The 24513-nt window shown below is 42.1% G+C and overlaps 1 protein-coding gene across 2 annotated transcripts; it reads left to right on the top strand.

The window, feature by feature from the left end:
- Positions 1-6568: 6568 nt before the first annotated feature.
- On the top strand, positions 6569-24091 carry SNX19 (sorting nexin 19). Of its 2 annotated transcripts, none has more exons than XM_072156734.1 (13): positions 6569-6703; positions 8226-8368; positions 8486-10041; positions 11787-11925; positions 15273-15373; positions 15489-15608; positions 15840-15970; positions 16697-16793; positions 17537-17675; positions 17771-17900; positions 21358-21542; positions 21615-21702; positions 22890-24091. In XM_072156734.1, the coding sequence occupies exons 2-13, from the start codon at positions 8332-8334 to the stop codon at positions 22951-22953; spliced, it is 2787 nt and encodes a 928-aa protein (XP_072012835.1). In that variant the 5' UTR covers positions 6569-6703; positions 8226-8331; the 3' UTR covers positions 22954-24091. The 2 variants fall into 2 exon arrangements, with proteins under 2 accessions (XP_072012835.1, XP_072012836.1); XM_072156735.1 differs by lacking the exon at positions 6569-6703 and adding an exon at positions 7915-7927 and having other exon boundaries at positions 8223-8368.
- Positions 24092-24513: the final 422 nt, after the last annotated feature.

Here is a 24513-nt window from a genome sequence, read left to right as displayed (position 1 = left end):
ACCAGACTCTAAATATTATGTAACAAAAATTTTTTATACTATGAGAGTACCTTGGGTGGTCCCACAATAACAGGATTGAGGAACATGAGAAAGCTGGATGACTACCATTATGAAAACATATTACTTACCACCCAACTTTTTCAGAATCAGAAAAGGGGAAGTTAGACTTGCAAACAACACAAAGGAATCTGGGAATCTGGGCATAATCTTGTATCTGCAGATTTCACCAAAATGTTTATTTTATAGGATTAATGTACAGTATGGCTTTCAACAGAACAATAGTGAAGGGAGTGACCGTAAAAAGCAAACACCAAGATTCTTGCAAGGAGCCTCTGTGTCTAAGTGTCATTAAGGCAGATGAAAGCCTCTTACATTGATAAGGGTTCAGTTGGTTGAGGGAGGGATATAGCGCCATGGAAAGAAAAATGCATTAGTTAGTTAGTTACTGGATTAGTAATGCATTAGTTACTGGCTTTAGAAAAAGTAAAAAAAAAAAGATATTGGGCCACATTTACCAAAAGGGGGCCCAGCCACCAGACCTGCCACACTAAATAATTGAGAATGTGCACCATTATATACATTTTATGCTGCACATTGTGTATGTGTGTGCATATATCTGTATATGGTATTGTAAGTATGTGTACATTTGTTGTATGTGTGTATATGCTCTATATCTGTGTGCATATGCTGTATGCCTATGTATATGCTGTATATGGTACTATATGCATGTGTGTATAAGCTGTATGTGTGTATATATAGTGTATGTGTGTGTATATTCTGTGTATATGATGTGTGGCCTAGCCTTTTCTTGTGGCCTAGAGGCAACCGGGGCCCAGAATACAGTAATTTCTGGCTAGTGCACCCTTGGGTATGCTGTGGTCACGGTGCTTGGTATGGGGACCGGAGGGCTGACCTAAAGCCTGGCAGGTCTCCAGAAGGTGGTGTGTGCAAGAAATATGGAGAGAGAGGCTGATGCAATGGTTTCTCCCTGAGGAAACCCCTGAGGTATATATAGGATGAATCCCTGGGTGATGGATGGGGAGCCCATGATGGTGATACAGCCTGATCCACGGATTAGACGGAGGCAACGTTGTGTAATTCAACTTACAGTTCTTTCTTCAACTTAAGCAGCAGGCAATGACCAAATGGTAGTAGCAGATTCAGCAAGCTGGTGAGTTGGTGGGAGATAGCTGGTTCGCAGGAAGGTTGTTCACAGCTGTGCAAAACTTCACATTGGCTGAAGGTAGCACAATGGGTCAATAGCTTATCAAACATTACAGAATGTTACAATATATATGGCTACTTTGAGTAGAGAATGTAGAAATATCCTTTTCCTGCAAAAGGAATGCATTATATACATCACATCAATATAAAGTGTCCTTTTAACCTGAAAGAGAAGGCATGATACTGATGGCAATAAATTAGCATGCAAGAATGTCCTTTTCCTGCAAGGGAAGGCATAAAGTGCTTCTCAATAAACTTTTTCCTTACAGTGTAGCAACTATCAGTCTCTTAGAGACCACAATTACAGTAGAGTCCAACTGGGCACAGTCCTTGATGAAAGAAAAAGGAAAAAGAAAAAGGCAAAGGTTGTCCTCTTGATACGAGGGACACAGTTCTTTCTAAAAGTAACTCTGCGTTCGGCAGAGATGGGTGCTTTCACAGTACAACTGGGGAGAAGTCCAGGACAGTTTCTTGCTTGAGAATAAATAAATAAATAAATAAATAAGAGTCCAGGATTGTCTCTGGCTCAAGCAAAGAATATATGGGCTTATCCCAATTAGGAAAAAAAAAAATCAAATGTAGAAAAATATATACATGAAAGCAGCAGTACCTGTTATGGGCTCCAGCCCATCAGGGAATTATCACAGAATCATCTACAAGAACAACAGCAGCCTGGTCTTTGTCATCGGCAGACGGCTAAAGAGCGGTTCCTGTACACTGGGGTGCATTGGTAGCAGGTGGAGAGACCCGGTGGTGGAAGCATGAACTGTCGGGCCTGTTGTATCAGCTGGGGCTGGAGCACAAAGATCATCGGCCTGGATGAAGACAGCAGTGGCGGGTTCTATCGCCTGGAGACATCTGACGCTGGAAACTGGATCTGCAGAGATAGATGCAGAAGCAGCCGAGACTTCATCTAGCAGGACCGCAGGTCGTGGGAACAGGTGCTGTAGCAGAAACGGATGATGCTGGAACACGTTCCAATGCAGCTGGAGGGTCAACCTCTAAAACGGAAGCTCTCATTGGAGATCGTCTGCTGGCAGGATCCACGCAGGATCTAAATGGCTGACAACTTAAGGAGTGTTATTCCCAGAATGACCTGTAGCTGTTGGGGGCACTGGTAAGCTGGTGACCTCTGTAGCTAGCAGGATGTTCTCATCGGACAGCATGGGTCTCTTGGCAGTTGGTCCTGGGAACTCAGCAGGCTGGTCAGCATCTTTAGATAAGGGGCCATGTCCCTTTAAGACCGTCTCTTTAGTAGTTGGGCCTCCTAAGGGAAAATTACAATCCACTGCAGAGAGACTGGATTGTACCCCTTCTAAGGGGGCTACGGGAGATATGGTGACAGTCAGTGACATGGGCCCTGGGGGCCATGGTACTCACATCCGAGGTGGTCATCTGGGGTCCGGAATAGGAGCACCAATAGTGGAGAGTTCCCTGTGTAGGGGTAGAACCGGAGTCCCAACCGGAGAGGATTGTTGCCGAGGATGGTCCACCATTTTGGACCTAGTGCAGAGAAGTCCAGCAGCTGTGGAATTCACTGAGGGTAGATAGCCATGCTCCGTAACAGGCCTGAGACAAGTATCCACAATGGAAGCCCAACACCTACAGCCTCGAAACAACCGGTGAGCAGAGGATGGCCTGAAGATTGGGTGTGCTGTCACCACGATCACAAGACTAAGAGTCCCGTTCTGATTCATTTAGTATAGCTGCAGGTGTCGCATGCATCCTGACTCTCCAGTCAGTGGAAATACCAAGTACTGATACTCTTAGGCTTCCAGCACACAAACAGTTTGTATCTCTGGCCACAGCTCTCTTGTCCATTTTTGTGGAAGGTGTGTCTTCTGTATTTTTCCTTATAGTTTCTGAGTTGCAGGTCTGCAAAAATCATTTATGATGATCTGCAAAAACATAGGTTGGTAAATGATTGTGTCACCTAGCAACTGATCTGCCAATAAGGACAGCACACAGATGACATCTTGTTCCCATAGACCTGCTCTGAGTTTTTCCCACAGGTAGACATGTGAACGTGAGCAAGCTGCACAAAGCTTTGCTTGCTCACATGGGGAAAATATGTTTGTGTCCATGATGGCTTATACTGTAGGAGGAGACAAAGAGTCATTGAGATAGCCGAGTGATATTCTCGGAAATTTCAGATGCTCCCGTAGTATTGAATGAAGGGCCAGACCACATGATCAACCTGCGCTTCATTCAATAAGTTAGAAAGGGGTCCTTTTTCTCGTGAACCGCAGGGATCTATTCCTGTGATCGGTGGTGGTCCTAGCTGTTGGAGTTCAGTTGAAAGTTCCCACAGTTTTCATTCAAAGTGTTGCCATTTATTTCATCTGGTGATATGTTAAAGTTGTTACAACCACTAGGGGCCGGGTGGAAGGAAAGAACTCATACTGCAACCTACACTCAGGTCGTTCTGGCACTGCTGGTTTTTGAGGCAACTCCTGACCTTAAGTTCTAGGGGAACATTGACGCAATACAAACTTCAGCAATTAAGTGTTGTGGGAGATGTGAAAAAAAAAAAAGAGGCCATACTTACCTTATCCTGGCACTCCAGTTCCATGTTAAAAATATAACATGGGACCTCTAAGCTCTGAGCTACTGCATAGCTCTCAACCGTCCAGGATTCAGCAAAAGTCCCAGTCTTTCACCACTGTCCCTCTGTCCAAGGCGGTTGGGAGGTTGTCCCATTGTTTCCTGCTCCCAGTCCCAACACACTACAGCTGCAGAGCAGCCAAGGCATCAGGACCAGGAGGTATGACCAGCTTCCTGCTACCTCCATACATGTCTGCCTCTACTCTTTAGCAGACATCTATGGAGGTAACACTTACCGTAGGCTGGGCCTGCAATCCTCTTTCTGGTCAGCTTAGAGCCAGAAGAAGAGAAAGCAGGACCGCTGATATGAAGGAGTTGGAGGAAAGGGGCCACAATGAGAAGAGGAGGAAGAAAAGGGCCACAATATGAGTGGGGGTAGGAGTACAGAATGCTAGGAGATTATAAGCATGGAGAGAAATAGAAGTGGGGGACCAAAAGTAAAAGGAGGATAGAATTAAAGACTTGCATTAGGGGATATTATATAGGTCCATAGTAGGGGTTGGCAACAGAAATGGGGCATTATACTATGTAGGGGCCGTTCAGGTCAAAATTATACTATTATTGGGGGTGAGACAACTGGTGGGCAATGGGACCATGTGTAATGACCTGCAATAGTCTGCAGATGGCAGGCTATTAGAGATCATCAGTAAAATTACTATATACTGCAATACAGTAAGTCGATCACCACAGTGCTTTAGGCTAGTCCGATGGGTTTCTCACTCATCCTAGCCCAAGTTCTGCACAAGTCTCCCATGCATGGAACACAGACCCGGGTGTCATATGATCCTTGCACTAACAGTACGGATCGGTTAGAGTCAATGCCATTGGGGGGTGCTGTCTCCTCTGCTGGACATCTGGGTACTTTCATTAGGTTCCCAGGTTTCTCCTCGGCAGGTGCCTGCTCAATTCAGCCCCTGGCTGGACCAAGCAGTCTGCCTGTCAGCCTATGCAAGTGTATATGCTAACACTTCTAATGCACTGCAAAACACAGTTATTGCAGTGCATTAGTATGAACAAGTGATCAGATTATCACTTGTTCATGCACCATTAAAGTAGAAATTAAAAAAAAATTAAAAAAATTAAATAAAATCCCAATTATTCCCAGCGGCAAACCTTACAGAGGAAAAATGCATCCAAATGTCCGAATTGCCACTTTTTTGCCATTTTGCAACATATAAAAGTTGAATAAAAGGTTATCAAAAGGTCGCAAAGTCCCCAAATTGTAGTAATGAAACCAACAGCTCATCCCGAAATAAATTACACCCTACACAGCGCCATACACCTAAATATGAAAAAGTTATTGGCAACAGAAAATGGAAAAATGTATTATTTTTTTGTTTAAAAGGTTTTGATTTTTAAAAATCTATTTAACCTAATAAAACCTATATAAACTTGGTTTCCCTGTGATTGTACAGACCCACAGAATTAATTAGAGATGTCATTTGGAGCGCACAATGAAAGACGTATAAACAGAGCTCACAAGAAAATGTTGCAAATATGGTTTCTTGTCAATTTTACCCCATTTTACATTTTATTTCTACTTTCCAGTACATGGCATGGGATATAAAATACTGTCACTAGGAAGAACAATTTGTTATGCACAAAAAACACCCTTATACAGCTGTATACAGGGAAAATACATTTTTTTAAAGTGGGGAACGATAAACAGAAAATAAAATAGAAAAAGCCTATCAGTGGCAAGGGGTTAAAAAGCCCCCTATACCACATAATAAAAAGTTTACAAAACTGAGTAATTCTCTGGGATAAGGGGTTTGTGGTACCTAAGGCGGCTTCCACACATGGGATTTTGGTTGTGTTTTGTAACCAAATCTAAAGGCTCCAACCGTGATCACATTACATTTCCAACGCATTAACTAAATGCAAAGGAAATGCAATATTATCTCAACATGTGATTGCTGGTGGAGCCTTTGGATTGCAAAAAAAACACCACATGTGAACATTACCTAAGGGGCTCTGCAAACATCTGCCCTGTAAAAGTTTGATGGCGCTCCTTCCATTCTGTGCCCTGCCATGTGTCCAGACAGTAGAATACATCCACATGTGGGGTGCCCTCGTATTCAGAAGAAACTGCACAATATATTCGTGGATGCATTTTCTAGTTTTATTCAGCTTAAGTGGGTACATTTTATGGCTAAATGGATGTATTAATGATGCAATTAGTAAATTCTAAATCAAACCTTCATTTTGTATGAAGTTCTGTAATATACTTAAAGGGTTAAAAAGCTCCCTACCTGCTGTTTTAAATAGTTTCAGGGGTGAACTTAGAAGAACAGAGTAATATGTGGGGGTTTCTATTAACAAAACTTTCCAAACCCCTATAGCAGAGACTGTCTGCACCTAGAGACTGCAAGTAGAGTGTCAGCAGAGACTGTTTGCACCTAGAGACTGCAAGTAGAGTGTCAGTAGAGACTGTCTGCACCTAGAGACTGCAAATAGAGTGTCAGCAGAGACTGTCTGCACCTAGAGACTGCAAATAGAGTGTCAGCAGAGACTGTCTTTTTTGTCCTTCTTTCTTTATCCAAAAAGCTGGGAGGCATCAGAGGAATTGCACCTGTTCCTGCAGACTTACATTTAAAGTCCCATTTAAAATACATAAGCCGCCATCCTGTCCACCCTCCTCTGTCCCTCTGTCCCTCTGTCCCTCTGTCCCTCTGTCCCTCTGTCCCTCTGTCCCTCTGTCCTCCATGCTGTTACATACACACACTGCTTCCTGCTATCTGCACACTGTTCTGTTATGTAGGAAAACCCGCCCTTCCTCCGCCCCTTCCCGTGACATCACACCTACCAGGAACAACATCCATTGTAGATAGGATCCTGGCGACTGAGACAGCAGCCGGTGTGAGAGAGACTGCAGGTAACAGGAGACGGGCTGCACCCAGACTGACAGCTAAGCAGGGACTCGAGTAGACTGCACATAGCGTGACAGCAGAGAGAGATAGAGAGAGTGCACCTAAAGACTGCAGGCAGACTGACAGCTGGGAAAGACTGTGCTAAAGTGACAGCAGTTAGCCTGAAAGCACAGGTAGCTTGTATGTAGACTGACAGTAAACAAGCACTGCAAGTAGAGTGTCATCATAGAGACTGCAAGTACTGTTATTAGAGAGACTGCAAGTAGTGTCATCACAGAGAGACTGCAAGTAGAGTGTCAGCGGAGAGAGACTGCAAGTAGAGTGTCAGCGGAGAGAGACTGCAAGTAGAGTGTCAGCGGAGAGAGACTGCAAGTAGAGTGTCAGCGGAGAGAGACTGCAAGTAGAGTGTCAGCGGAGAGAGACTGCAAGTAGAGTGTCAGCGGAGAGAGACTGCAAGTAGAGTGTCATCAGAGAGAGCCTGCAAGCAGAGTGTCATCAGAGAGAGACTGCAAGTAGAGTGTCAGCGGAGAGAGACTGCAAGTAGAGTGTCATCAGAGAGAGACTCCAAGTAGAGTGTCATCAGAGAGACTGCAAGTAGAATGTCAGCAGAGACCATCTGCACCTAGAGACTGCAAGTAGAGTGTCATCAGAGAGAGACTGCAAGTAGAGTGTCATCGGAGAGAGAGCCTGCAAGCAGAGTGTCATCAGAGAGAGACTGCAAGTAGAGTGTCATCGGAGAGAGACTGCAAGTAGAGTGTCATCAGAGAGAGACTCCAAGTAGAGTGTCATCAGAGAGACTGCAAGTAGAATGTCAGCAGAGACCATCTGCACCTAGAGACTGCAAGTAGAGTGTCATCGGAGAGAGAGACTGCAAGTAGAGTGTCATCGGAGAGAGAGGCTGCAAGTAGAGTGTCATCGGAGAGAGAGACTGCAAGTAGAGTGTCATCGGAGAGAGAGACTGCAAGTAGAGTGTCATCGGAGAGAGAGACTGCAAGTAGAGTGTCATCGGAGAGAGAGACTGCAAGTAGAGTGTCATCGGAGAGAGAGACTGCAAGTAGAGTGTCATCGGAGAGAGAGACTGCAAGTAGAGTGTCAGCAGAGACAGTCTGCACCTAGAGACTGCATGTAGAGTGTCAGCAGAGACAGTCTGCACCTAGAGACTGCATGTAGTGTCAGCAGAGAGAGAGACTGCTCCTTGAGTAACATCACAGAAAAAGTGAGAGAGACTGTAGTATGAGTGACACAGAAAGACTGCACTTAAAGTGACAGTGGATATAAAAACTAGTCTGAATGACAGCAGAGAGATAGGGGCTTCAGTACAAGGTAAGACTGCGGATAAAGTGACCACTGAGAAAAACATTATGTGACTGCAGAGACAGACACTACTTTGAGTGACCACAAAAAGAGATTGCATGTTATGTAGAGTGACAACTGAAAGAGAAGCTGCACACAGATAGAAGAGAGACTACAGGGAAACTGCCAGCAGGTAGAGAGACAGACTACATGTAAAGTGACTGTTTCCCACAGACACAGAATGAAGCGAGTTACAGCAGGTGACATCCAGATTTCAAGGAGACGGGAGATGTGACATCCTGAAGCTTCTATCACAAGTTAATTACGAGATGAGTCGTCAATGATGTCATCTTTGCAGAGAGAGGCTGAAGAGACAGGTAAGTGTCTATTCTGCCCCTATTGTAGAGTGACGCATTAGTCTGGAAGACAAGGCTTGGGATACATAATGTGGGCTGGATGTAGCTGTCATAATGTCTTTGATCTTGTCCTCACAGGTGAAGACATGGAGAGCATGAAGTGCAGTGCTCCACCAAACAAAGACAAGAGGTGGAAGTTCCTGATTGCAGGGGTTATCATAGCTTGGCTTCTACTGGTCCATCTCCTGGTGAATGTTTGGGTACTCCTCTTATTCTCAGGTATTATGGCTGCCATCGGAGCATGGTTGGGCCCACAAATTGTACTCAGCAGCACCACCCCAATTCACCTGGAAAGGTTTATCACTTTGGAACACAACATCCAGTCTCCAGACACTGAAGGTCAGTTGGACAAGGAGATCGGCCTGACCATCCAAAAGATTGTCCGCGATTTTGTATCTTCCTGGTATCGAAGACTTAGTCACGAATCCACATTTGAAGATGAGGTCAGTGGAGTGATGTGGGATTTGTCCATGGAGCTAAAGAAGAGGTTGAGCTCAACAGATCGGGATGATCTAACCCGGAAGTTGCTCATTTTGGCTGGTTGTCACCTTCAGTGCTACAAATGGGCTAAAGCACGTGTGCAAGGCATTAGCAATCCATATGAGAGGGAATCTCTTTTATGGGAAGCCTATCAGGAGCTGAGTCCTGCCCATCAGGCCATGTCAAGTCCTACAGATGAAGTAGCCCATACTCGGTGGTTGGTGGATTTCCTACTGACAGAGCTAGTTGCTTTGCCACATCTGGAGACCCGGACAGGAAAACACTTGGTGGTAGAGCTTATTGCCTGTAACGTAATCCTTCCCCTTGTGGCAAGAATGTCTGAACCAGACTGGATCAACATTGTCCTAACCAATGTATTCTCTAAACTGCCTCTCAAAGTAGACACTGAGAAAGATGATTCTCCAGCTCCGCCAGCTGTTCCCAGGTCACTTCCTTTGGGGCCCAGTCAAGAACCGGCTCTGCAGCACAGCCTTCCCTCACCACAGATGGTTAACATCTCTAGCTATGACATGATAGATAGCACTGACCTAGAACATGAAGTGGTGGGGAGGACAAGAGACACAATAGAAGCCACGGTGGAACTGGCCTCATGTAAAGATAAGTTAGATCTCTTCTCAGTTCATTATCTGCAGCCGCCAAAACCCAGCAGCCCCTTTTTCCTCTGTGAGGAATCTGAGCTGGAGTCTCCGCTGTCTGATTTGGGGCGGGATGTGGACCCTCCATTGATGAACTCTTCTGATGACCTATTATCTGACTGCTGCTTGGATGCGCTGACCCCAGCTGAAAGCCCTATCGTCCTGCCTCATGACGAAAATGGTTCTGCCCTGTCAGAAGAGGCCTGTATGTCCATTCATGGTGGGGCACCGTCTCGTCCGGAGATCCTTATTGAGTCCACAGATCTGGCGCCAGAGTTTGTTACTTCACCTCCTATTGACAAGGATGGGTTAAGTCCAATTGATGCTGTACCTGTTATTACATCCTCCCCCACTGCTCCTCTTCATCCATTCAGTTTTGTACCTCTCAGCAGCCCTGATGGACCGGTACTAATCCAGAACCTCCGGATTACAGGTACCATAACAGCACGGGAGCACAGTGGGACAGGCTCTCACCCCTACACTCTCTACACCATAAAGGTAATTGGTCTAGCCATAGTTCTGAAGATCTGGTGATGATAAGTAGCTTCCATAATGAATATATATCCCGTTTGGGCCCAGGATCCATCATTTATCCTACTGCCTTTACTCCTGCATATTCAGTCTTCACTGTAATTTTATGTAAGAAAATGTAATGTTGGCTGATTGTTGACTGTGTGAATAGTATTAGGTAGTGAGTTTACATAACAATCATGCATGTTGTTTTTTTGTTTAAAGGAAATTTACCATAAAAATGAAGCATGATAAGCCAGGGATACTTACTCCAGGCACCCTAATTGTGGTAATCTTATTATAATCGTTATCCAAGGATTCCTTCCTTCTAAAATAAACTTTTAAAATTAGGCTAATAAGTATGAAGGGCTCCTGGGGTGTTACTAGAGCCTCTTCATTCTGCAGATTCTCTTTTAAACTCCCCCCCCCACACAGTGTGCTGAAATTTCTTCTTCTGCTGCAGTAAAATAACAGCAGGCGGAGAAGGGGCTCTGGTGTCGCCCCCCCAGAACCCTTCAGACTCATCAGCATAATTTTAACAGTTGAATTTAAAAGGAAAGAGGCCATCCATAAAAATGAAGATCACCACCTTCACAGTGCTTGGCTCGATAAATAAGTGCCCCTGCGTTATCATAATTGATTTTGATGGTAATTTCCTTTAAAGCGTATAGCTGTGTTTTAATTTAATTAGTGTTGTGGTTTTCATACCAATGAATAGGGGCACATGGACTGAGCACCTTTTTCGGGACTAAAGCGGCTTGCACAGGTATTTAAAAATTGTGGCACACACGACTCTTTCTGTGGCACAGCATGCAGTAGCCTCAATGTGACACAAATTAGGGTGTGTGTCCTTGGATATCCCGACTGATTCGGCTAATTTAACTTTTAAACTGTGTCGCAAGCCCTATGTTTAACATGCACCACAAAAAGGAATGTGAACTCCGTCGGACCTGAGTGGAGAAGCGACGCATTCATGATTTCAGGCGCACAATCTTAGTGAATAGCCACATGGTGCATTATAGACGGACAATATGAACTCCAGTGAACTCCGGTGACCCTGTAAGTAAATGTGCCCCATGGAGTCTCCCCCTATGCGTGAACCTTCCCAGAATGTTTCTCAAAGCATCTATTCTAGTGTGTTTGGTACTAAATGTAACTGGAGTATTATACATTATGGCACCTCTTTATTGTGAGGATGGCCCTGGTTATCACTGGAGCAGAAGACTTTGTATGTATCTGGTACATTGTGGGTTCAGCTTTGGATGAGAGTGGAATGTTAGATATGATACATGAGCACAGTTACTCCTTATAAAGCATGCTCCATATGTATTGTCCGCTCGCAGTCCCCACGGTGCAATGTTTCTTCCCACCCTTGAGATTCTGATTAATTCAAATAGAAGTCGACAAACGAGATCTAATCACTGGAACATGTAAAGTTAATCAGGATTTGTTGTACTGAGCAACTTCAAAGGTCCGGTAATAGCGCCGGGCGTCTGGAAGGGGCTGAGTGTAAACCCACGGGGTGTCGCTTCTTCAAAGAAAGTGAATGGAAGTCGGTCAGGCATTTAATTAAAGAAAGAACAATGTATGTGAGGGAAAGTGACCGTGGCAGATGTGCAGCGTGAATATTAACAATTCCTGATGGAACATGCGTGTAATATTCTGCGGCTGGGAGATGAAGAGTGCTGGGGCTGTAAAAGTATTCCTTCATGAATGTCTCTTGTATCATACAGTATGACACTGCTCTGGACAGCCAATCCCTGGGCACCCTGCAGCCAATGGCGTATCACACTGTCAACCGCAGGTACCGCGAGTTCCTCAACTTACAGACACGTCTGGAGGAGAAAGCTGAGCTGCGCAAGTTTATCAAACGTAAGATACTTATCCAGGGTGTAAATGTTTCCCTACCCATGGTCACCAGTGAAGTTTTTGCTGCAATATTAAGAGATTTGCCTAATTGCATTGCTGTTAGCATTTGCAATGTTAACATATGCATTTACACCATGGCGACATTCACGTTTTGTTAACACTGTGTTAAAGGAATGTTAACCTGATGTAAATGCATTGCGTTAACATTCCTTTTTCTAAATGCAGATATTAACACAATGCAGTCAGGCAAATCTCCTCTCCTCAAATGTTGTATCGCTATTCACAATGTAAATGCTGCATGTGGCGCAGCCTATAACTCAGCTTGTGGACAGGAATTGAACCATTAATACATGATCAAAACACTATATTTTACTTATTAATTAGATAGGGCTTGCTGTCAGTGAACATCCATTGTTTGTACCAGAAACTAACCCATTTCTCTTCAGATCTCAAAGTTTATTACAATGGTATCCAGTCTAGACAATCCGGCATGTGCTAAACAGCTTGGACCCCAGACACTTTGCACAAATACAAGTTGTCAGCATTATCAGCATCAAACTGTGGCTGCAACACCTGATTGTGTCACCCTACATCATTGTAACTAATGCGTATGATGCTTTTTTAAACACATTGCAGGAACACATGCGTTTTTACATGTTACACGGTTTTCTTCATTGCTGGAAATGTAAGCAGCTGTGTTAACATTTACACAGCCGCTTACATTTACAGCAATGTAGTAAAACGCTTTCAAACAAACTAAACACATGGGGGGACATTTACATAAAGTGTCGGTGTCTGCATTGGCTTTGTTACCGACCTGCTCTCGGAAAGAAGATACACATTTAATATTGTGTAGCTTTGCAGATACATTTCTGGTGCCGAGACCATTTTCTGTCCCTGGGACCAAAATCTGTCCCGAGCACCAGAAATGTGTCCAACAGTCAGAGAACAGGCTGCAGTGCAATAGCACTGTTTTGTGTCCTTTCTAGACCAAATTTCTTTTGGTCTACTTTACGCCAGTTTACAGCGTCCAAAAATGGCTGTGACACATATTAATTGTGTCTGAGTTTCCACTCCGCCAAAGCCACGCCCCTTTTCAGAGAAGAGTCGGAGCAGACGGAAAAAGTCATTTTTTCTGTCCCCGACAGCTAATAAATAGGTCTGAGAGCAGAAGATGCGGTGAAAGCGCCACAAAACTGGCGGAAACACCATAGTAAATGTCCCCCAAGGTAGCATGTAAAACGCATTGCAAATGCCACATTTGACCACACCCTCAGATTTCAATGCCAAATCCATTTGGTTACATTAACAGCAAGTGCAGGGCACTTCAGTCTTAGGACATGAAACGGGTGTCATTGCGAACCTCTTTGTAGTGCAAGCCATCCAGTTTACCTGAATGAAGTTGCCCCCACCCACCTTGTCCAAATGTAACAAAATTGGTGTCAAGCGTGCTGGTATGTACTGCAGGTATGTACTGCTGGTATGTACTGCCGCTATCGTTTTTAAGATGCCGTATTAACTAATTTGTTAAGTTCAATAGGTCAGCCCCTCCCCACATCATCATCCGAATCAAACAAAAGTGGTGTCGTTTGTGCAGCTATCATTTTTAACCCCTTAAGGACCAGGCCCTTTTTCAAAAATCTATAACTTTTTTATTTTTCCATGTACAGAGCTGTGTGATGGCTTATTTTCTGCGTAACAAATTGCACTTCGTAGTGATGGTATTAAATATTCCATGCCGTGTACTGGGAAGCGGGAAAAAAATTCTAAATGCAGTGAAAATGATGAAAAAACACATTTGCGCCATTTCTTGTGGGCTTGGTTTTTACAGCTTTCACTATGCGCCCCAAATGACAGGTCTATTTCATTCCTTGGGTCAATACGATCACGGGGATACCAAATTTGTATAGATTTTATAATGTTTTCATACATTTAAAAAAATTAAAACCTCCTGTACAGAAAAAAAAATCTTCATTTTGCCGTGTTCGTGCGCTAATAACTTTTTCATATTTCAGTGTACAGAGCTGTGGGTGGTGTCATTTTTTGCGACTTCTGATGACGTTTGCAATGCTTCTATTTTTAGGACTGTGCGACCTTTTGATCACTTTTTATATAATTTTTTCTATTTTTCAAAATGGCAAAAAAATGCCATTTGCGACTTCGGGCGCTATTTTCCGCTACGGGGTTAAACGCAGTGAAAAACGGTTATTATATTTTGATAAATCGGGCATTTTCAGACGCGGCGATACCTAATGTGTTTATGATTTTCACAGTTTTTTATATTTATATCAGTTCTAGGGAAAGGGAGGTGATTTGAATTTTTATGTTTTTTTTTTTTAATATAATTTTTTTGTTTTTTACTTTATTTATTTTTTTTTTTAGTATTTTTCAGACTCCCCAGGGTACTTTAACCCTAGGTTGTCTGATTGATCCTACCATACACTGCCATACTACAGTATGGCAGTATATGGGGATTTTGCATACCACATTGTAATAGATAGCCTAGATTATTATCACCTCGGATCTTTGTGTGATGCGAGGCTGTCATGACAACGGATCGCCGCTCCCCGGTGACATCAGGGGGAGCGACGATCGGAGCCAAGATGGCGGCGGCCAGGTGCCGCAGGCTCTTTAATGCCGCCGGCAGCGATCAAAGGGTTAACACCCGCGATCGGTGCAAGCACCAAACGTGGGTATTAGCGACGGGCGTTTGCTTCATTATGAAGCAAATGCCCGCTGAGTATCAAGAGGGCTCAGCCCGTGAGCCCTCTTCATACTCCCCCATGCGCAGCAAGACGTAAGGGTACGTCTTATTGCGCTATGGGGTTAAGGTATGTTTAGGTGTTTACATAAGTTAAGGTGTTTGGGATGAACTGATAGAACAAAACAAACCTAGTGACACTTCTCTGGATTGATCACCAGAGGGAGAAAAAATTAACAATACGTTTAACGATAGCGGCACAAACAAACTTTTTTACTGTACAAACCAGCACAAACCAGCACAAACGTTTCACACCACTTTTGTTTGATTCAAAACAAAAGCAGCACAAACAAAAATTTGAGCAGCACAAACGTAGCAGAATTGATTGGCACTAGTTTTGTTTGATTTCGGTAATATGGTGGGGGTGGGCTGGTTGACCTCTGATGACCTCTGGAAACTTTTATTAATATCTTAAAAACGATAGTGGCACAAATGTTTGACACCAATTTTGCTAGATTTGAACAAGGTGAGGGGGCCAACTTCACTTGGGTATCCAGCTTTACTGGAGCAGTCACTACATTGTCACACATTTTGTCTGTAATAATACTAGCTGGTAATCTGCCATCCCTGTTGTCTTTGTTATTTTCAGACATTAAAGGACCAAAGAAGTTCCTTCCTGATTTACCATTTGGGAATATGGACAGTGAGAAGGTGGAGGCACGGAAAAGCCTTTTGGAGTCATTCCTTAGGGTCAGTGGGTTAAATAGATGTGGGCACTGACAATATAGCTGTGGAGGATTAACCCCCCCCCCCAAGGACACTGGAGCCACCTCCCTTGTTTTACAATTTCAATGTTGATTTTTAGCAACTTTGTGCGGTGCCGGAAATTGCGAGTAGTGAAGAAGTACAGGAATTCCTAGCACTTAACACTGATGCTCGGATTGCATTTGTAAAGAAGCCATTCCTGGTGTCCCGGATAGACAAGGTACATAAAGAGTTATATGCCACAGAGACCTTATTGCAATGTGGATGTGCAGATAACATAGGAAATCATCCTGTGATTGATTACTATAGCGGCTGGGTTACTGGTGGAGAGGGTGGGATCGTTATGTATTGTAAGGGGTTCACTTTAATGTGCAACTAGTTTGTATATAATGATAATGGTGTAATCTTTCTGCTGTAGTTATTAACTATATTTACTTTTATCTTACTGCAGATTGTAGTAAACGCCATCGTGGACACTCTGAAGACGGCGTTCCCACGCTCAGAACCACAAAGTCCGACTGATGAACTTAGCGAGAATGAAGTTGATGGGAAGAGTCAGAATGACACAAAGAAAAGCACAAAGTCAGTGATCTGACACTTGTGGAGGAACATCATGCATTTTCCTTATGTATTCAGTTCATGGAGGATAATACAAGCTGTAGAAAGCAGCAGTTTCCCTACGTAGCACTAGGAGCAGCACCCTTTACTTTCCACTTTTATTGCCAGCTTTAGAGTCTATAAATCTCAGTACATTATAGTCAGGGATTTTCATATTCTATATATCTGTTACTGGAAAAAAGGAAAACTACTCCGTGTGCAAAATCGAAAAAAAATTCCTGAGCCTGACAATGTCGGTATCCTATCAGATTGTATATATTATAATATTTCTACTGTCTGCAGGAACCCTGAGCTGTAACAAAGATTCCCTTCATATCTTTCCCTGTATCTCTCCCTCCTCCCAGATTAAGGAAGGCATAAATGATGCAGAGATGGAGGGGAAAGATCTGCAGATTTCCTTAATTTTTCTTTAATTTTTAAATTTTTTTTTATTTACACTTTTAGTTATGCAGGTTATGTTTAGCTTTCGGTAAATGTGCTCCGCATTCATAAACTGTCATAGCCTGTAGATGTTGTACTGGGCCATCATGTAACAGACAACCTTTCACCGATTATAATAATTTTGGACAAGTCAAGTTTACATTTGCACCAATTCTGCTGTTACTGTAAAAATGTTATACATTATGAATGCAGGTAAATTGCTTTGTTACTTTGCTTTGTGTCTCATTAATCATTATCTGGTGTTGACAGGTCCCGTCTCCGATTTCCTTCTAGCAAAATTGCTCCAGTGCTTAGCTCAGCTGATGCGCAGGAAAAGATTTTGTACTCTTTACGAGATGGCAGCACGGTGAGCAGAGGTTACCACCTGTCCACGGGGAAATCCATCATTGTTTCATTACATAGATAGGTCTGTCAGTAGGAGGAGCCTAGGGTGAAGAGTGGGGGAGGAGAAACATTCATAGAGAACCGTACTGGAAATGCAAAATGTAAGTGGCTTGGCCAGGAACGATTTTCTTGTACAAGTGCTATGCAGGTCTACGCTAGACAAAATGCAAACACCGCCTGTTGTGCAATCCAAATGTCCAATGTTCTATCCTTTCCAAGAAGAGGGCAGCATGCATTACTGTGATCTGAGTTGTGCATTAAATTCGCCCATTGAAATCACTAGGGGTTTTAAAAAAAAATTAATGGACAGCATCCGGATGTCATATAGAATTGTGCGGCACGTTTTAATTTTTTTTGTGAGCTTTTTATGTATCTTGTAAGCATCAGACACATACACCAGATGTATGTTTAGAGAACGATTCATCTATTGTGTTTCAAGAGTCTTTATGTAAAATCTATATAACTTTTATTTCTATTTACCATCGCATTGCAGACTACATTATTCCACATGTAGGATCACGTAAAAAGATAATGTATTTCTATACAGTATGCACATATCTCAGTAACCTGCAAATACATTTGTTTAGAATCTCCTGTCAAATAATACATTTTGAACTTCACTAGTGAATAAGCTGCATTAAGCATTGTGGGCGATAATGGTTCTTCAGATAGATAACACCTAATGCACCTTGTCCTTCACCCCAGGTATCTGACATTCTGTCCATTAGTGCAATGGAGTCCTTCATTCAGAAGCAAGAGAAACTGCTGGCAGAGATGGTCGAGTCTCCGGAACGGTCATCATCAGGTGGACCGCAGTTCTTCACCATGAATCCTCAGGCAGCAGGTAGGAACAAATGGATAATTAGTGTAAAGGACAAATGATAGCAGAACCTCAACATCTTCCTGCTCATATAGACCTCTTGTATTTCTATTGAATAGGTCTGGAAGGTAATCTGTCGGTGGTGGCCCTGGAGGTCCTGTGGCTTCTGATGAGAGATCAGTGGAGCTGGCTGTGTACAGACACAATGCAGAAGGTCACTCGCCTCCTTTGTGGTAGCCTCATCCAGAGGTAAAAGCTGTCCTATGCCTTTCATAATGCAGGAAATGTATGTTATAACCACACATAACTTTTAACAGAGGAGCTTGATGCCTTTTTAAATGGTTGAAGAGAAACATTAAGTCAGTGGACAACGCTGTGCATACCAATTAGGAAGTGGTAGATCATATGTGTAACAAAAATCCCTATATATAAAAATACCAATATATAAGTTCCGTATATCCCAAATACCAAAAGTATAGTTTATTGATATTACACCTACAAACAATTTAAAAATGAATAAGATCAGGGAATAAAAAACAGTGGTCTCAAAGGTAAGGTAGCAGATCAAATTGATCAGTTTCAATATATAGACCCAAAAGAAATAAGTACAAGTACAAACAATATACAAAAATAAAGTAAAAAATAATAGTATATGATGTAAATGATGACAAACATAAGATACAAGACTGTGTTCAGGGGCCCAGAACTTATCTACATGTGTCTATCACTTATGTTTAAAGTTATAGAGATCATAGAGGGATTTTCTTGGACTAAAATATTGATGGCCTATCCCTAGCATTGGTCATTAGTATCAGATTGGTGAGGGGTTTTGAGTCCACACTGTTTTCCCATATACTACCATACTACAGTATGGCAGTATATGGGAATTTTCCTTCTTATGAGACAGCCTCGGGTCTTTAGAAGACTGGAGGCTATCATGGCGACAGATCACCGCTCCCCGATGACGTCACAGGGAGTGTCAATCCTCGCCAAGATGGCGGCGCAAGATCGACGTGCTAGAACTGATCGCGGGTGTTACCGGTAAGTCTTTGCTGCAAAATGCATTTAATCTGTTAAATTAACAATACTGCACCTAAAACCACCTCTATCACTGATTGTGATGCAGTTGTAACTGCAACGTGTGACTTCACCCTTGAATTGCCTAATGTTTTAACCTGGTGGAACTTAAAAGATACACACAGACCAATTCAATTAAAAATTGCATATGCAGCAAAAATTTAAGAGTTGCAGCTCCTTGGTTGACCAGTGGCTGGCACTATTAGCAGTTTATTGGTTTTGGATCTGAATTTGCAATAAGCCTCAATTCGCCATGTGTTGTTGCGGCCTATTTGTCATTACATTGCGCCTCTTTAAAGATGTTTGCACCCGATTTATTATACTATTGCATTTATATGGGTGTAAATTATTATGAAATAACACGCAATTCCTGACCATGCTTAATAAAAGCGCAACAAATTGCACCTTTTGTAAAATGTACACCTAGTAAGGCGCAAAAAAACCCTGCATTTGACAAAGAGCCAAAATGAAAAAGACAAATGAGGTGCAAAAATAGGCGCAAAAAGAGTACAGAGAACTTAAAAACGGCTCCTGGAGTCACAATTTTTGCAGTCCAAGAATCAGTCCTTCAACTGGTACCCTCCCTCCCTTGTCTTTGCTCCAGATAATGTGAAAAACACAACAGCCATCAGAACAACTAGATTCTGGTGCAAGTCACAGCTATAATCTAGCCATGACTGGCTTAGGCTAAATTTACACCTAAGTTCATCAGTTTCCTTCCACTTATACTTTTATAGTGGGAAAAATAGCGCAGGAATCTGTGTCTTTTTTTTTTTTTTTTAACTTTAATTGATGAATGAGTTATGGAAGATATAAACAAAATGAGAAAAGGCAAGTGTGTATGGGCAACAAAATCAAGCAACTTTATTACAATATACAAAAATACACAGATACAAAAAGTCCCAAATATATATCTTAAAACCACTTAAAATAGTGTACAAATACACATCAGCAAACAACAGAGTGGGTCCAAGCTGGTAATAAGGACCCACTCACAGCCAGTTATGGAAGATCACAGAAGATACATTAATCCCTTATCACCGACCCTTGTTTTCAGCTCCATGACCAGACTTGATTTTTCAAATCTGACATGGTTATAACTTTTTAAAGCTTTAACATATCTAGGTGATTTTGAGATTGTTTTCTCGTGACGCATTGTACTTCATGATAGTGGTAAAAGTTTTGCGTTTCATTCTGGAAAAAAATGAAAATTTGGCAAAGTTTCGGAAAAAATCTTCATGTTCAAAGTTTGAAATGTTCTGCACTACAGACAGGAAGTAAAACTACCCCAAAATCTAGATAACTAACATTTCCGGAATGTCTGCTTTATGTTAGAATGATATTTTATCCATCCTCTCCTTTTCTAGGATGTTACGAGGCTTAGATTTTAGGTGCGATTTTTCAAATTTTGAGGGACAACTCGGCTTCCAACTCACTTTGAAAGGCCTAAATCATAGTAAAACCCCATAAATTACCCCACTATATAAACTACACCCACCCCTCAATGTATGTAAAACAACTTCTATTAAGTCTATTAACCCTTTAAATTTTTCACATGGGTTAAAACAAAATGGAAATGTGATTTAGAAACTTTTGACGTTTTTTTGAAAATAAATTCATTTAGGCCAAAAAAAAGACACTTTTATAATGACTAAAATGATGAAATGCTCTGCAACGTTTGATGCCCAATTTTTCCCAAGTGTATCAACACCTCATATGTGGTGGTAACCTGCTATATGGGCCCACTGCGGGGCTTAGGATCAAAGCAGCGCTTTGTACAGGCTATAAAATTTACATTTTTTTTTTTGGTAATGCCAACATATGATTCTTATTATTTGCGAGGTGAGATACAATGTATAGGTAATTAATTTTGGGGGTCTCTAGTTAATTCATGAGATTTTATTAACAATTTCAAGGGGGATACAAACAAAATGATCCATTTTGATTTTGGATCTTTAGCAATTTTTTTCCCCCACTCACCGTAACGTAAAAATAATAGTTTATCTTTGTGCTTTGGTTTGCATTATTTTTACTATCAACAAAATTTTAGGGGCATAACTTTTGTATTTTTCTGTTCAGAGATCTAGTTGAGGGCTTATTTTTTGTGAAAAGAGTTGTTCTTTTCAGTCGTATCACATAAGGACACGTAACATTTTTGATCACTTTTTAGAACATTTTTTGTGAGGCTCTTTGATTAAAAATTGCATATTACGGGAAGTTTTTCATATATTTTTTTAGATTTATAGTACAGATTTATAAGGATGCAATGATACCAAATATGTACTTATTTCTGTTTTTTTGTGTTTTATATACTTCATTTGGTTTTTTTAAGTAATTGGGCTGATTAGGGGACTTTTATTTTATTTAATTATAACTTTTTTTTTTTACATTTTCCACTTATTGGCTTGAACACTGTTCAAGGCTTAACACTGCAATACTGCGCATACTCAGTTACATATAGCCGGGTCCTGCCAGGAGGCAGAACGCGATGTGCAGAGAAGCCGACAGCCTCGGGGCACTCACCGGAGCCTATGGGTAGTGCAAGATGATCAGAAGGCTTTCTGTAGGTTCTGAGCAGTCTTCTGTCTCCCCTCATACTCTGTGTTCCTTCTCTTGCTTTGATTCACAGGTGGCTGGAGGTCCAAGTGGTGAATTTTACATGTCTGCAGCGCTGGGTACTTTACCTACGTTTACTTCAGCAAGCTATCTGGCCAGGGGGGTCCCTCCGCACTCAACCCAGACCTGTAAGAACACAGGAACAAAAAGAAGCCGCGCGCAGACAAGCCCTGCAAAGCCTGATGGGCATCTTACCAGGTGTGTCCTAGTCCCTTTTTCCATGTCACTCTTCTCTATTCTGGTTCTGATTCATATGTGTTCTGTCTACAGATATGGTGCAAGAAATATTAGGAGTAGAGAAGTGTCAACTTGTCTGGCAAGCAGTACTGGACTCCCTGCAACACCCTCAGATAAACCGGTAAGGAAAGTTATAGGAAGATAATGGAGCAGGAAAAAAAACAACGAGCTTTACCTTAACAGAGGCTTTTTAAAAAATGTATAGTACCCATGAACATTGGGATAATAATATACAACATCAGTGCACACGAGCAGTATATTAAATGCAGCATAAGCAATAATAATATACTGTACCACTTTACATGATACATATATAAAAATGATAACAAAATTATAGATCTAAAGAAATATTGTACAGCATCACACCACATGCTTGCAACTTATACAAAATGACACATAGCAATGGAGGGAGGTGACACCACAGAATGTAGTGATAACTAATAATCAATTAAAGAAATGATAATTACTGTATTTTTTGGACTATAAGACACACCCCAGATTTAGTCATCCAAAAAAGGAAAATTATATTTTACAGCAATTAAAATATCCCAGTTGGTCACGCACCAGTACACACAGCTCTCCTACATCCATACATTAACACACACAGCTCTGCTACATACATGCATTTACACACACAGCGCTGCTACATCCATTCAATCACACACACAGCTCTTCTTCACACACATGAACAGAAATAGGACCACACTCGGCATAGAGCTGCTATGTACACTATGCACTATTATACTCACTGGACACTGCTATATACACTGGGCACTGTTATACTGACTGTGTATTGCTATGTACACTGGAAGCTTCTATATACACTGGGCACTGCTATGCACACACAAACACGCACACTGGGCACTGCTACATACACTGTGCTCTTCTATGTACACACACAGGAACACTAGCAGGGCACTGCTAAACACAGAAACACACACATGTCCTCTTCTTACCCTGTCCTAGCCCTTAGCTTCATGAGGACCTTGAGAGATGTAGGAGGCCTCTGACATCACTCCATATCCTGGGTGTTACAGTTGGGACACTGCTAGGAGAGGTAAAGAACAGTGTGGAGGCTGCTCTCTTAGAGATTGCGTGAAGCACTACGTCAGCACCTCACCCGATCTCCATTACAGCGATCAAGAGGGTCTGCTGGATCCCCCTGACCTTCGGACAATAAGACGCAAGTACATTTTAGCAAGATTTTTTTCTTGCTAAAAAGTGCGTCTTGTAGTCTGAAAGATACAGTAATAATAGGAAGGTTTCTGTGGCGTTGTAGTTATTGTTGATATTTTCTTCTCTCCTCAGACATCTGCTCTACTGTATATGGGACATTATTCTGGAAAGTGTGACATCGGTTAACCCCTCATAGGGTGACATCATCCTGTAGTGATCCATTTCATAAGAAATAAGTTACTGTGGTTTGAAGGACATTATCCTTGAACAAGTCTCTGCTGCACCTTCGGTAGTTGTTGGGTGAGAAGAGCAGGAAGACGTGACCACACATTACAACGATCTACAGACATGGCTGCCTTCTAGATGTCTAGATTCAGTTTGGCTTTGTTGCATTGTGCGTGACTGTTAGCTCTTTGTCTTCTGAACATTCACTCCTGGTGTTAATGTGGTTCTGAATGTAGAACATTTCCTTCTGATTCTATAACATTGTGGTTGTAAACAGTCCTCCTCTCCCCTGGTTGACAGATGAGGCCACATTTTTTAAATTTGCAAAAATACACTTAAGAGTATGTGTACATGGCCATATATGGGTTCAGGAGCTAGCCACACAAATTGCGGCTACCTCAGTCCCACCATAGAGGTCTGTTGTGAATGGTCGCGGTGCGGTAAATAGCGCTCACCCCTCCCATCACCACCCAGTGGAAAGGGACCTCAAACATTACCATGGCCATGTGCACATATCCATACACTATATGGGAAGGTGATGTCATATGTCTTTTCACTGGATTTAAAGGGCCCCACACAAAGTAGTCCTTGAAACTAACTGTGAAAAAGGGTTCTGCTTTTTCTTATGCCTGATCTTCTTCAAGTTGGTCTGTGGGAGTTGGAATGGTCACTGTACTGGTTATCACACAGATTTTCAAGCAACGGATATAAGAAATGGTACAATTGAATTTTATATAACATTTCAAAAGAATGAATCTACTGGGGGGTATTTATTTTATGAAAAGTGTAAAGCTTTGCACTAAATGCACATTCCAAGGAGGTTGGGGGGCATATTCATAGGTTGCTCTGCTGTATAGCTGTGATGCAATGTGAACCATTGTCAACTGGTTTCCAAAACCGCAGCAAAACCATCTCTTGTAATGCCAGGTTGTGTGTCAGGCTGCTGTTCATGTGGCACACAGCTGCATTTTTCTGCCATTTTTGCACTCCTCTTTGTGCAGGAATTTTGTATTATTTTGTGTCCTCGCTTCATGTAGTGTTTTATTATCATTTTGATTGCTTTTACATTATTATTTTAATTAGTAAATGAAGGTGAGTCTGACTTGTGAGTGATGTCTTTTCTGTACCCGGCTGGGAACCTTTCTCTCTGGGATAAAGGATAAAGGAGGTGAAGTCCATGAGGACTTTGGGTTGTGACTGAAATATGGCTGACATAGAACAAAAAAATATACTAGTGCTATAGACTTTTTAGCTGCAGAGGCAGTAACTTGCTGGAGCATAAAGTATTTTAGATCTTCAATGTGTAGTGGGAAGCTCTAATCATCGTCCTGCTGAACGATCGCGCAAATTCCGTTTAATTTGCCATCTCTGGGATTGTGCAGCAATAATCCGGCAGTCTTGTCTTTGAGCCATTGAGCAAACATCCCCCAATAGGTCGGAGCCGACACATATTTATCTTTCATTCCCTTTTACAAACATTACAGGATCTGGTACTGGAGGAAACTTGAAACGTTAATAAGTCAAGTGACAT

Source organism: Engystomops pustulosus, chromosome 6 (genome assembly GCF_040894005.1).
Source record: "Engystomops pustulosus chromosome 6, aEngPut4.maternal, whole genome shotgun sequence".
NCBI lineage: Eukaryota > Metazoa > Chordata > Amphibia > Anura > Leptodactylidae > Engystomops > Engystomops pustulosus.
The sequence above is the reverse complement of the archived record's forward strand: the minus strand, read 5'-3'. Positions and strand labels throughout refer to the sequence as shown.

Excerpts from the sequence above, each read along its gene's own strand:
- SNX19 (XM_072156734.1), top strand. The coding sequence starts at position 8,332 with ATGATGTCATCTTTGCAGAGAGAGGCTGAAGAGACAG. Across the intron at positions 11,926-15,272 it reads GCTGCGCAAGTTTATCAAAC|ACATTAAAGGACCAAAGAAG; the intron begins GTAAGATACTTA and ends TGTTATTTTCAG. Across the intron at positions 17,676-17,770 it reads CATGAATCCTCAGGCAGCAG|GTCTGGAAGGTAATCTGTCG; the intron begins GTAGGAACAAAT and ends TCTATTGAATAG.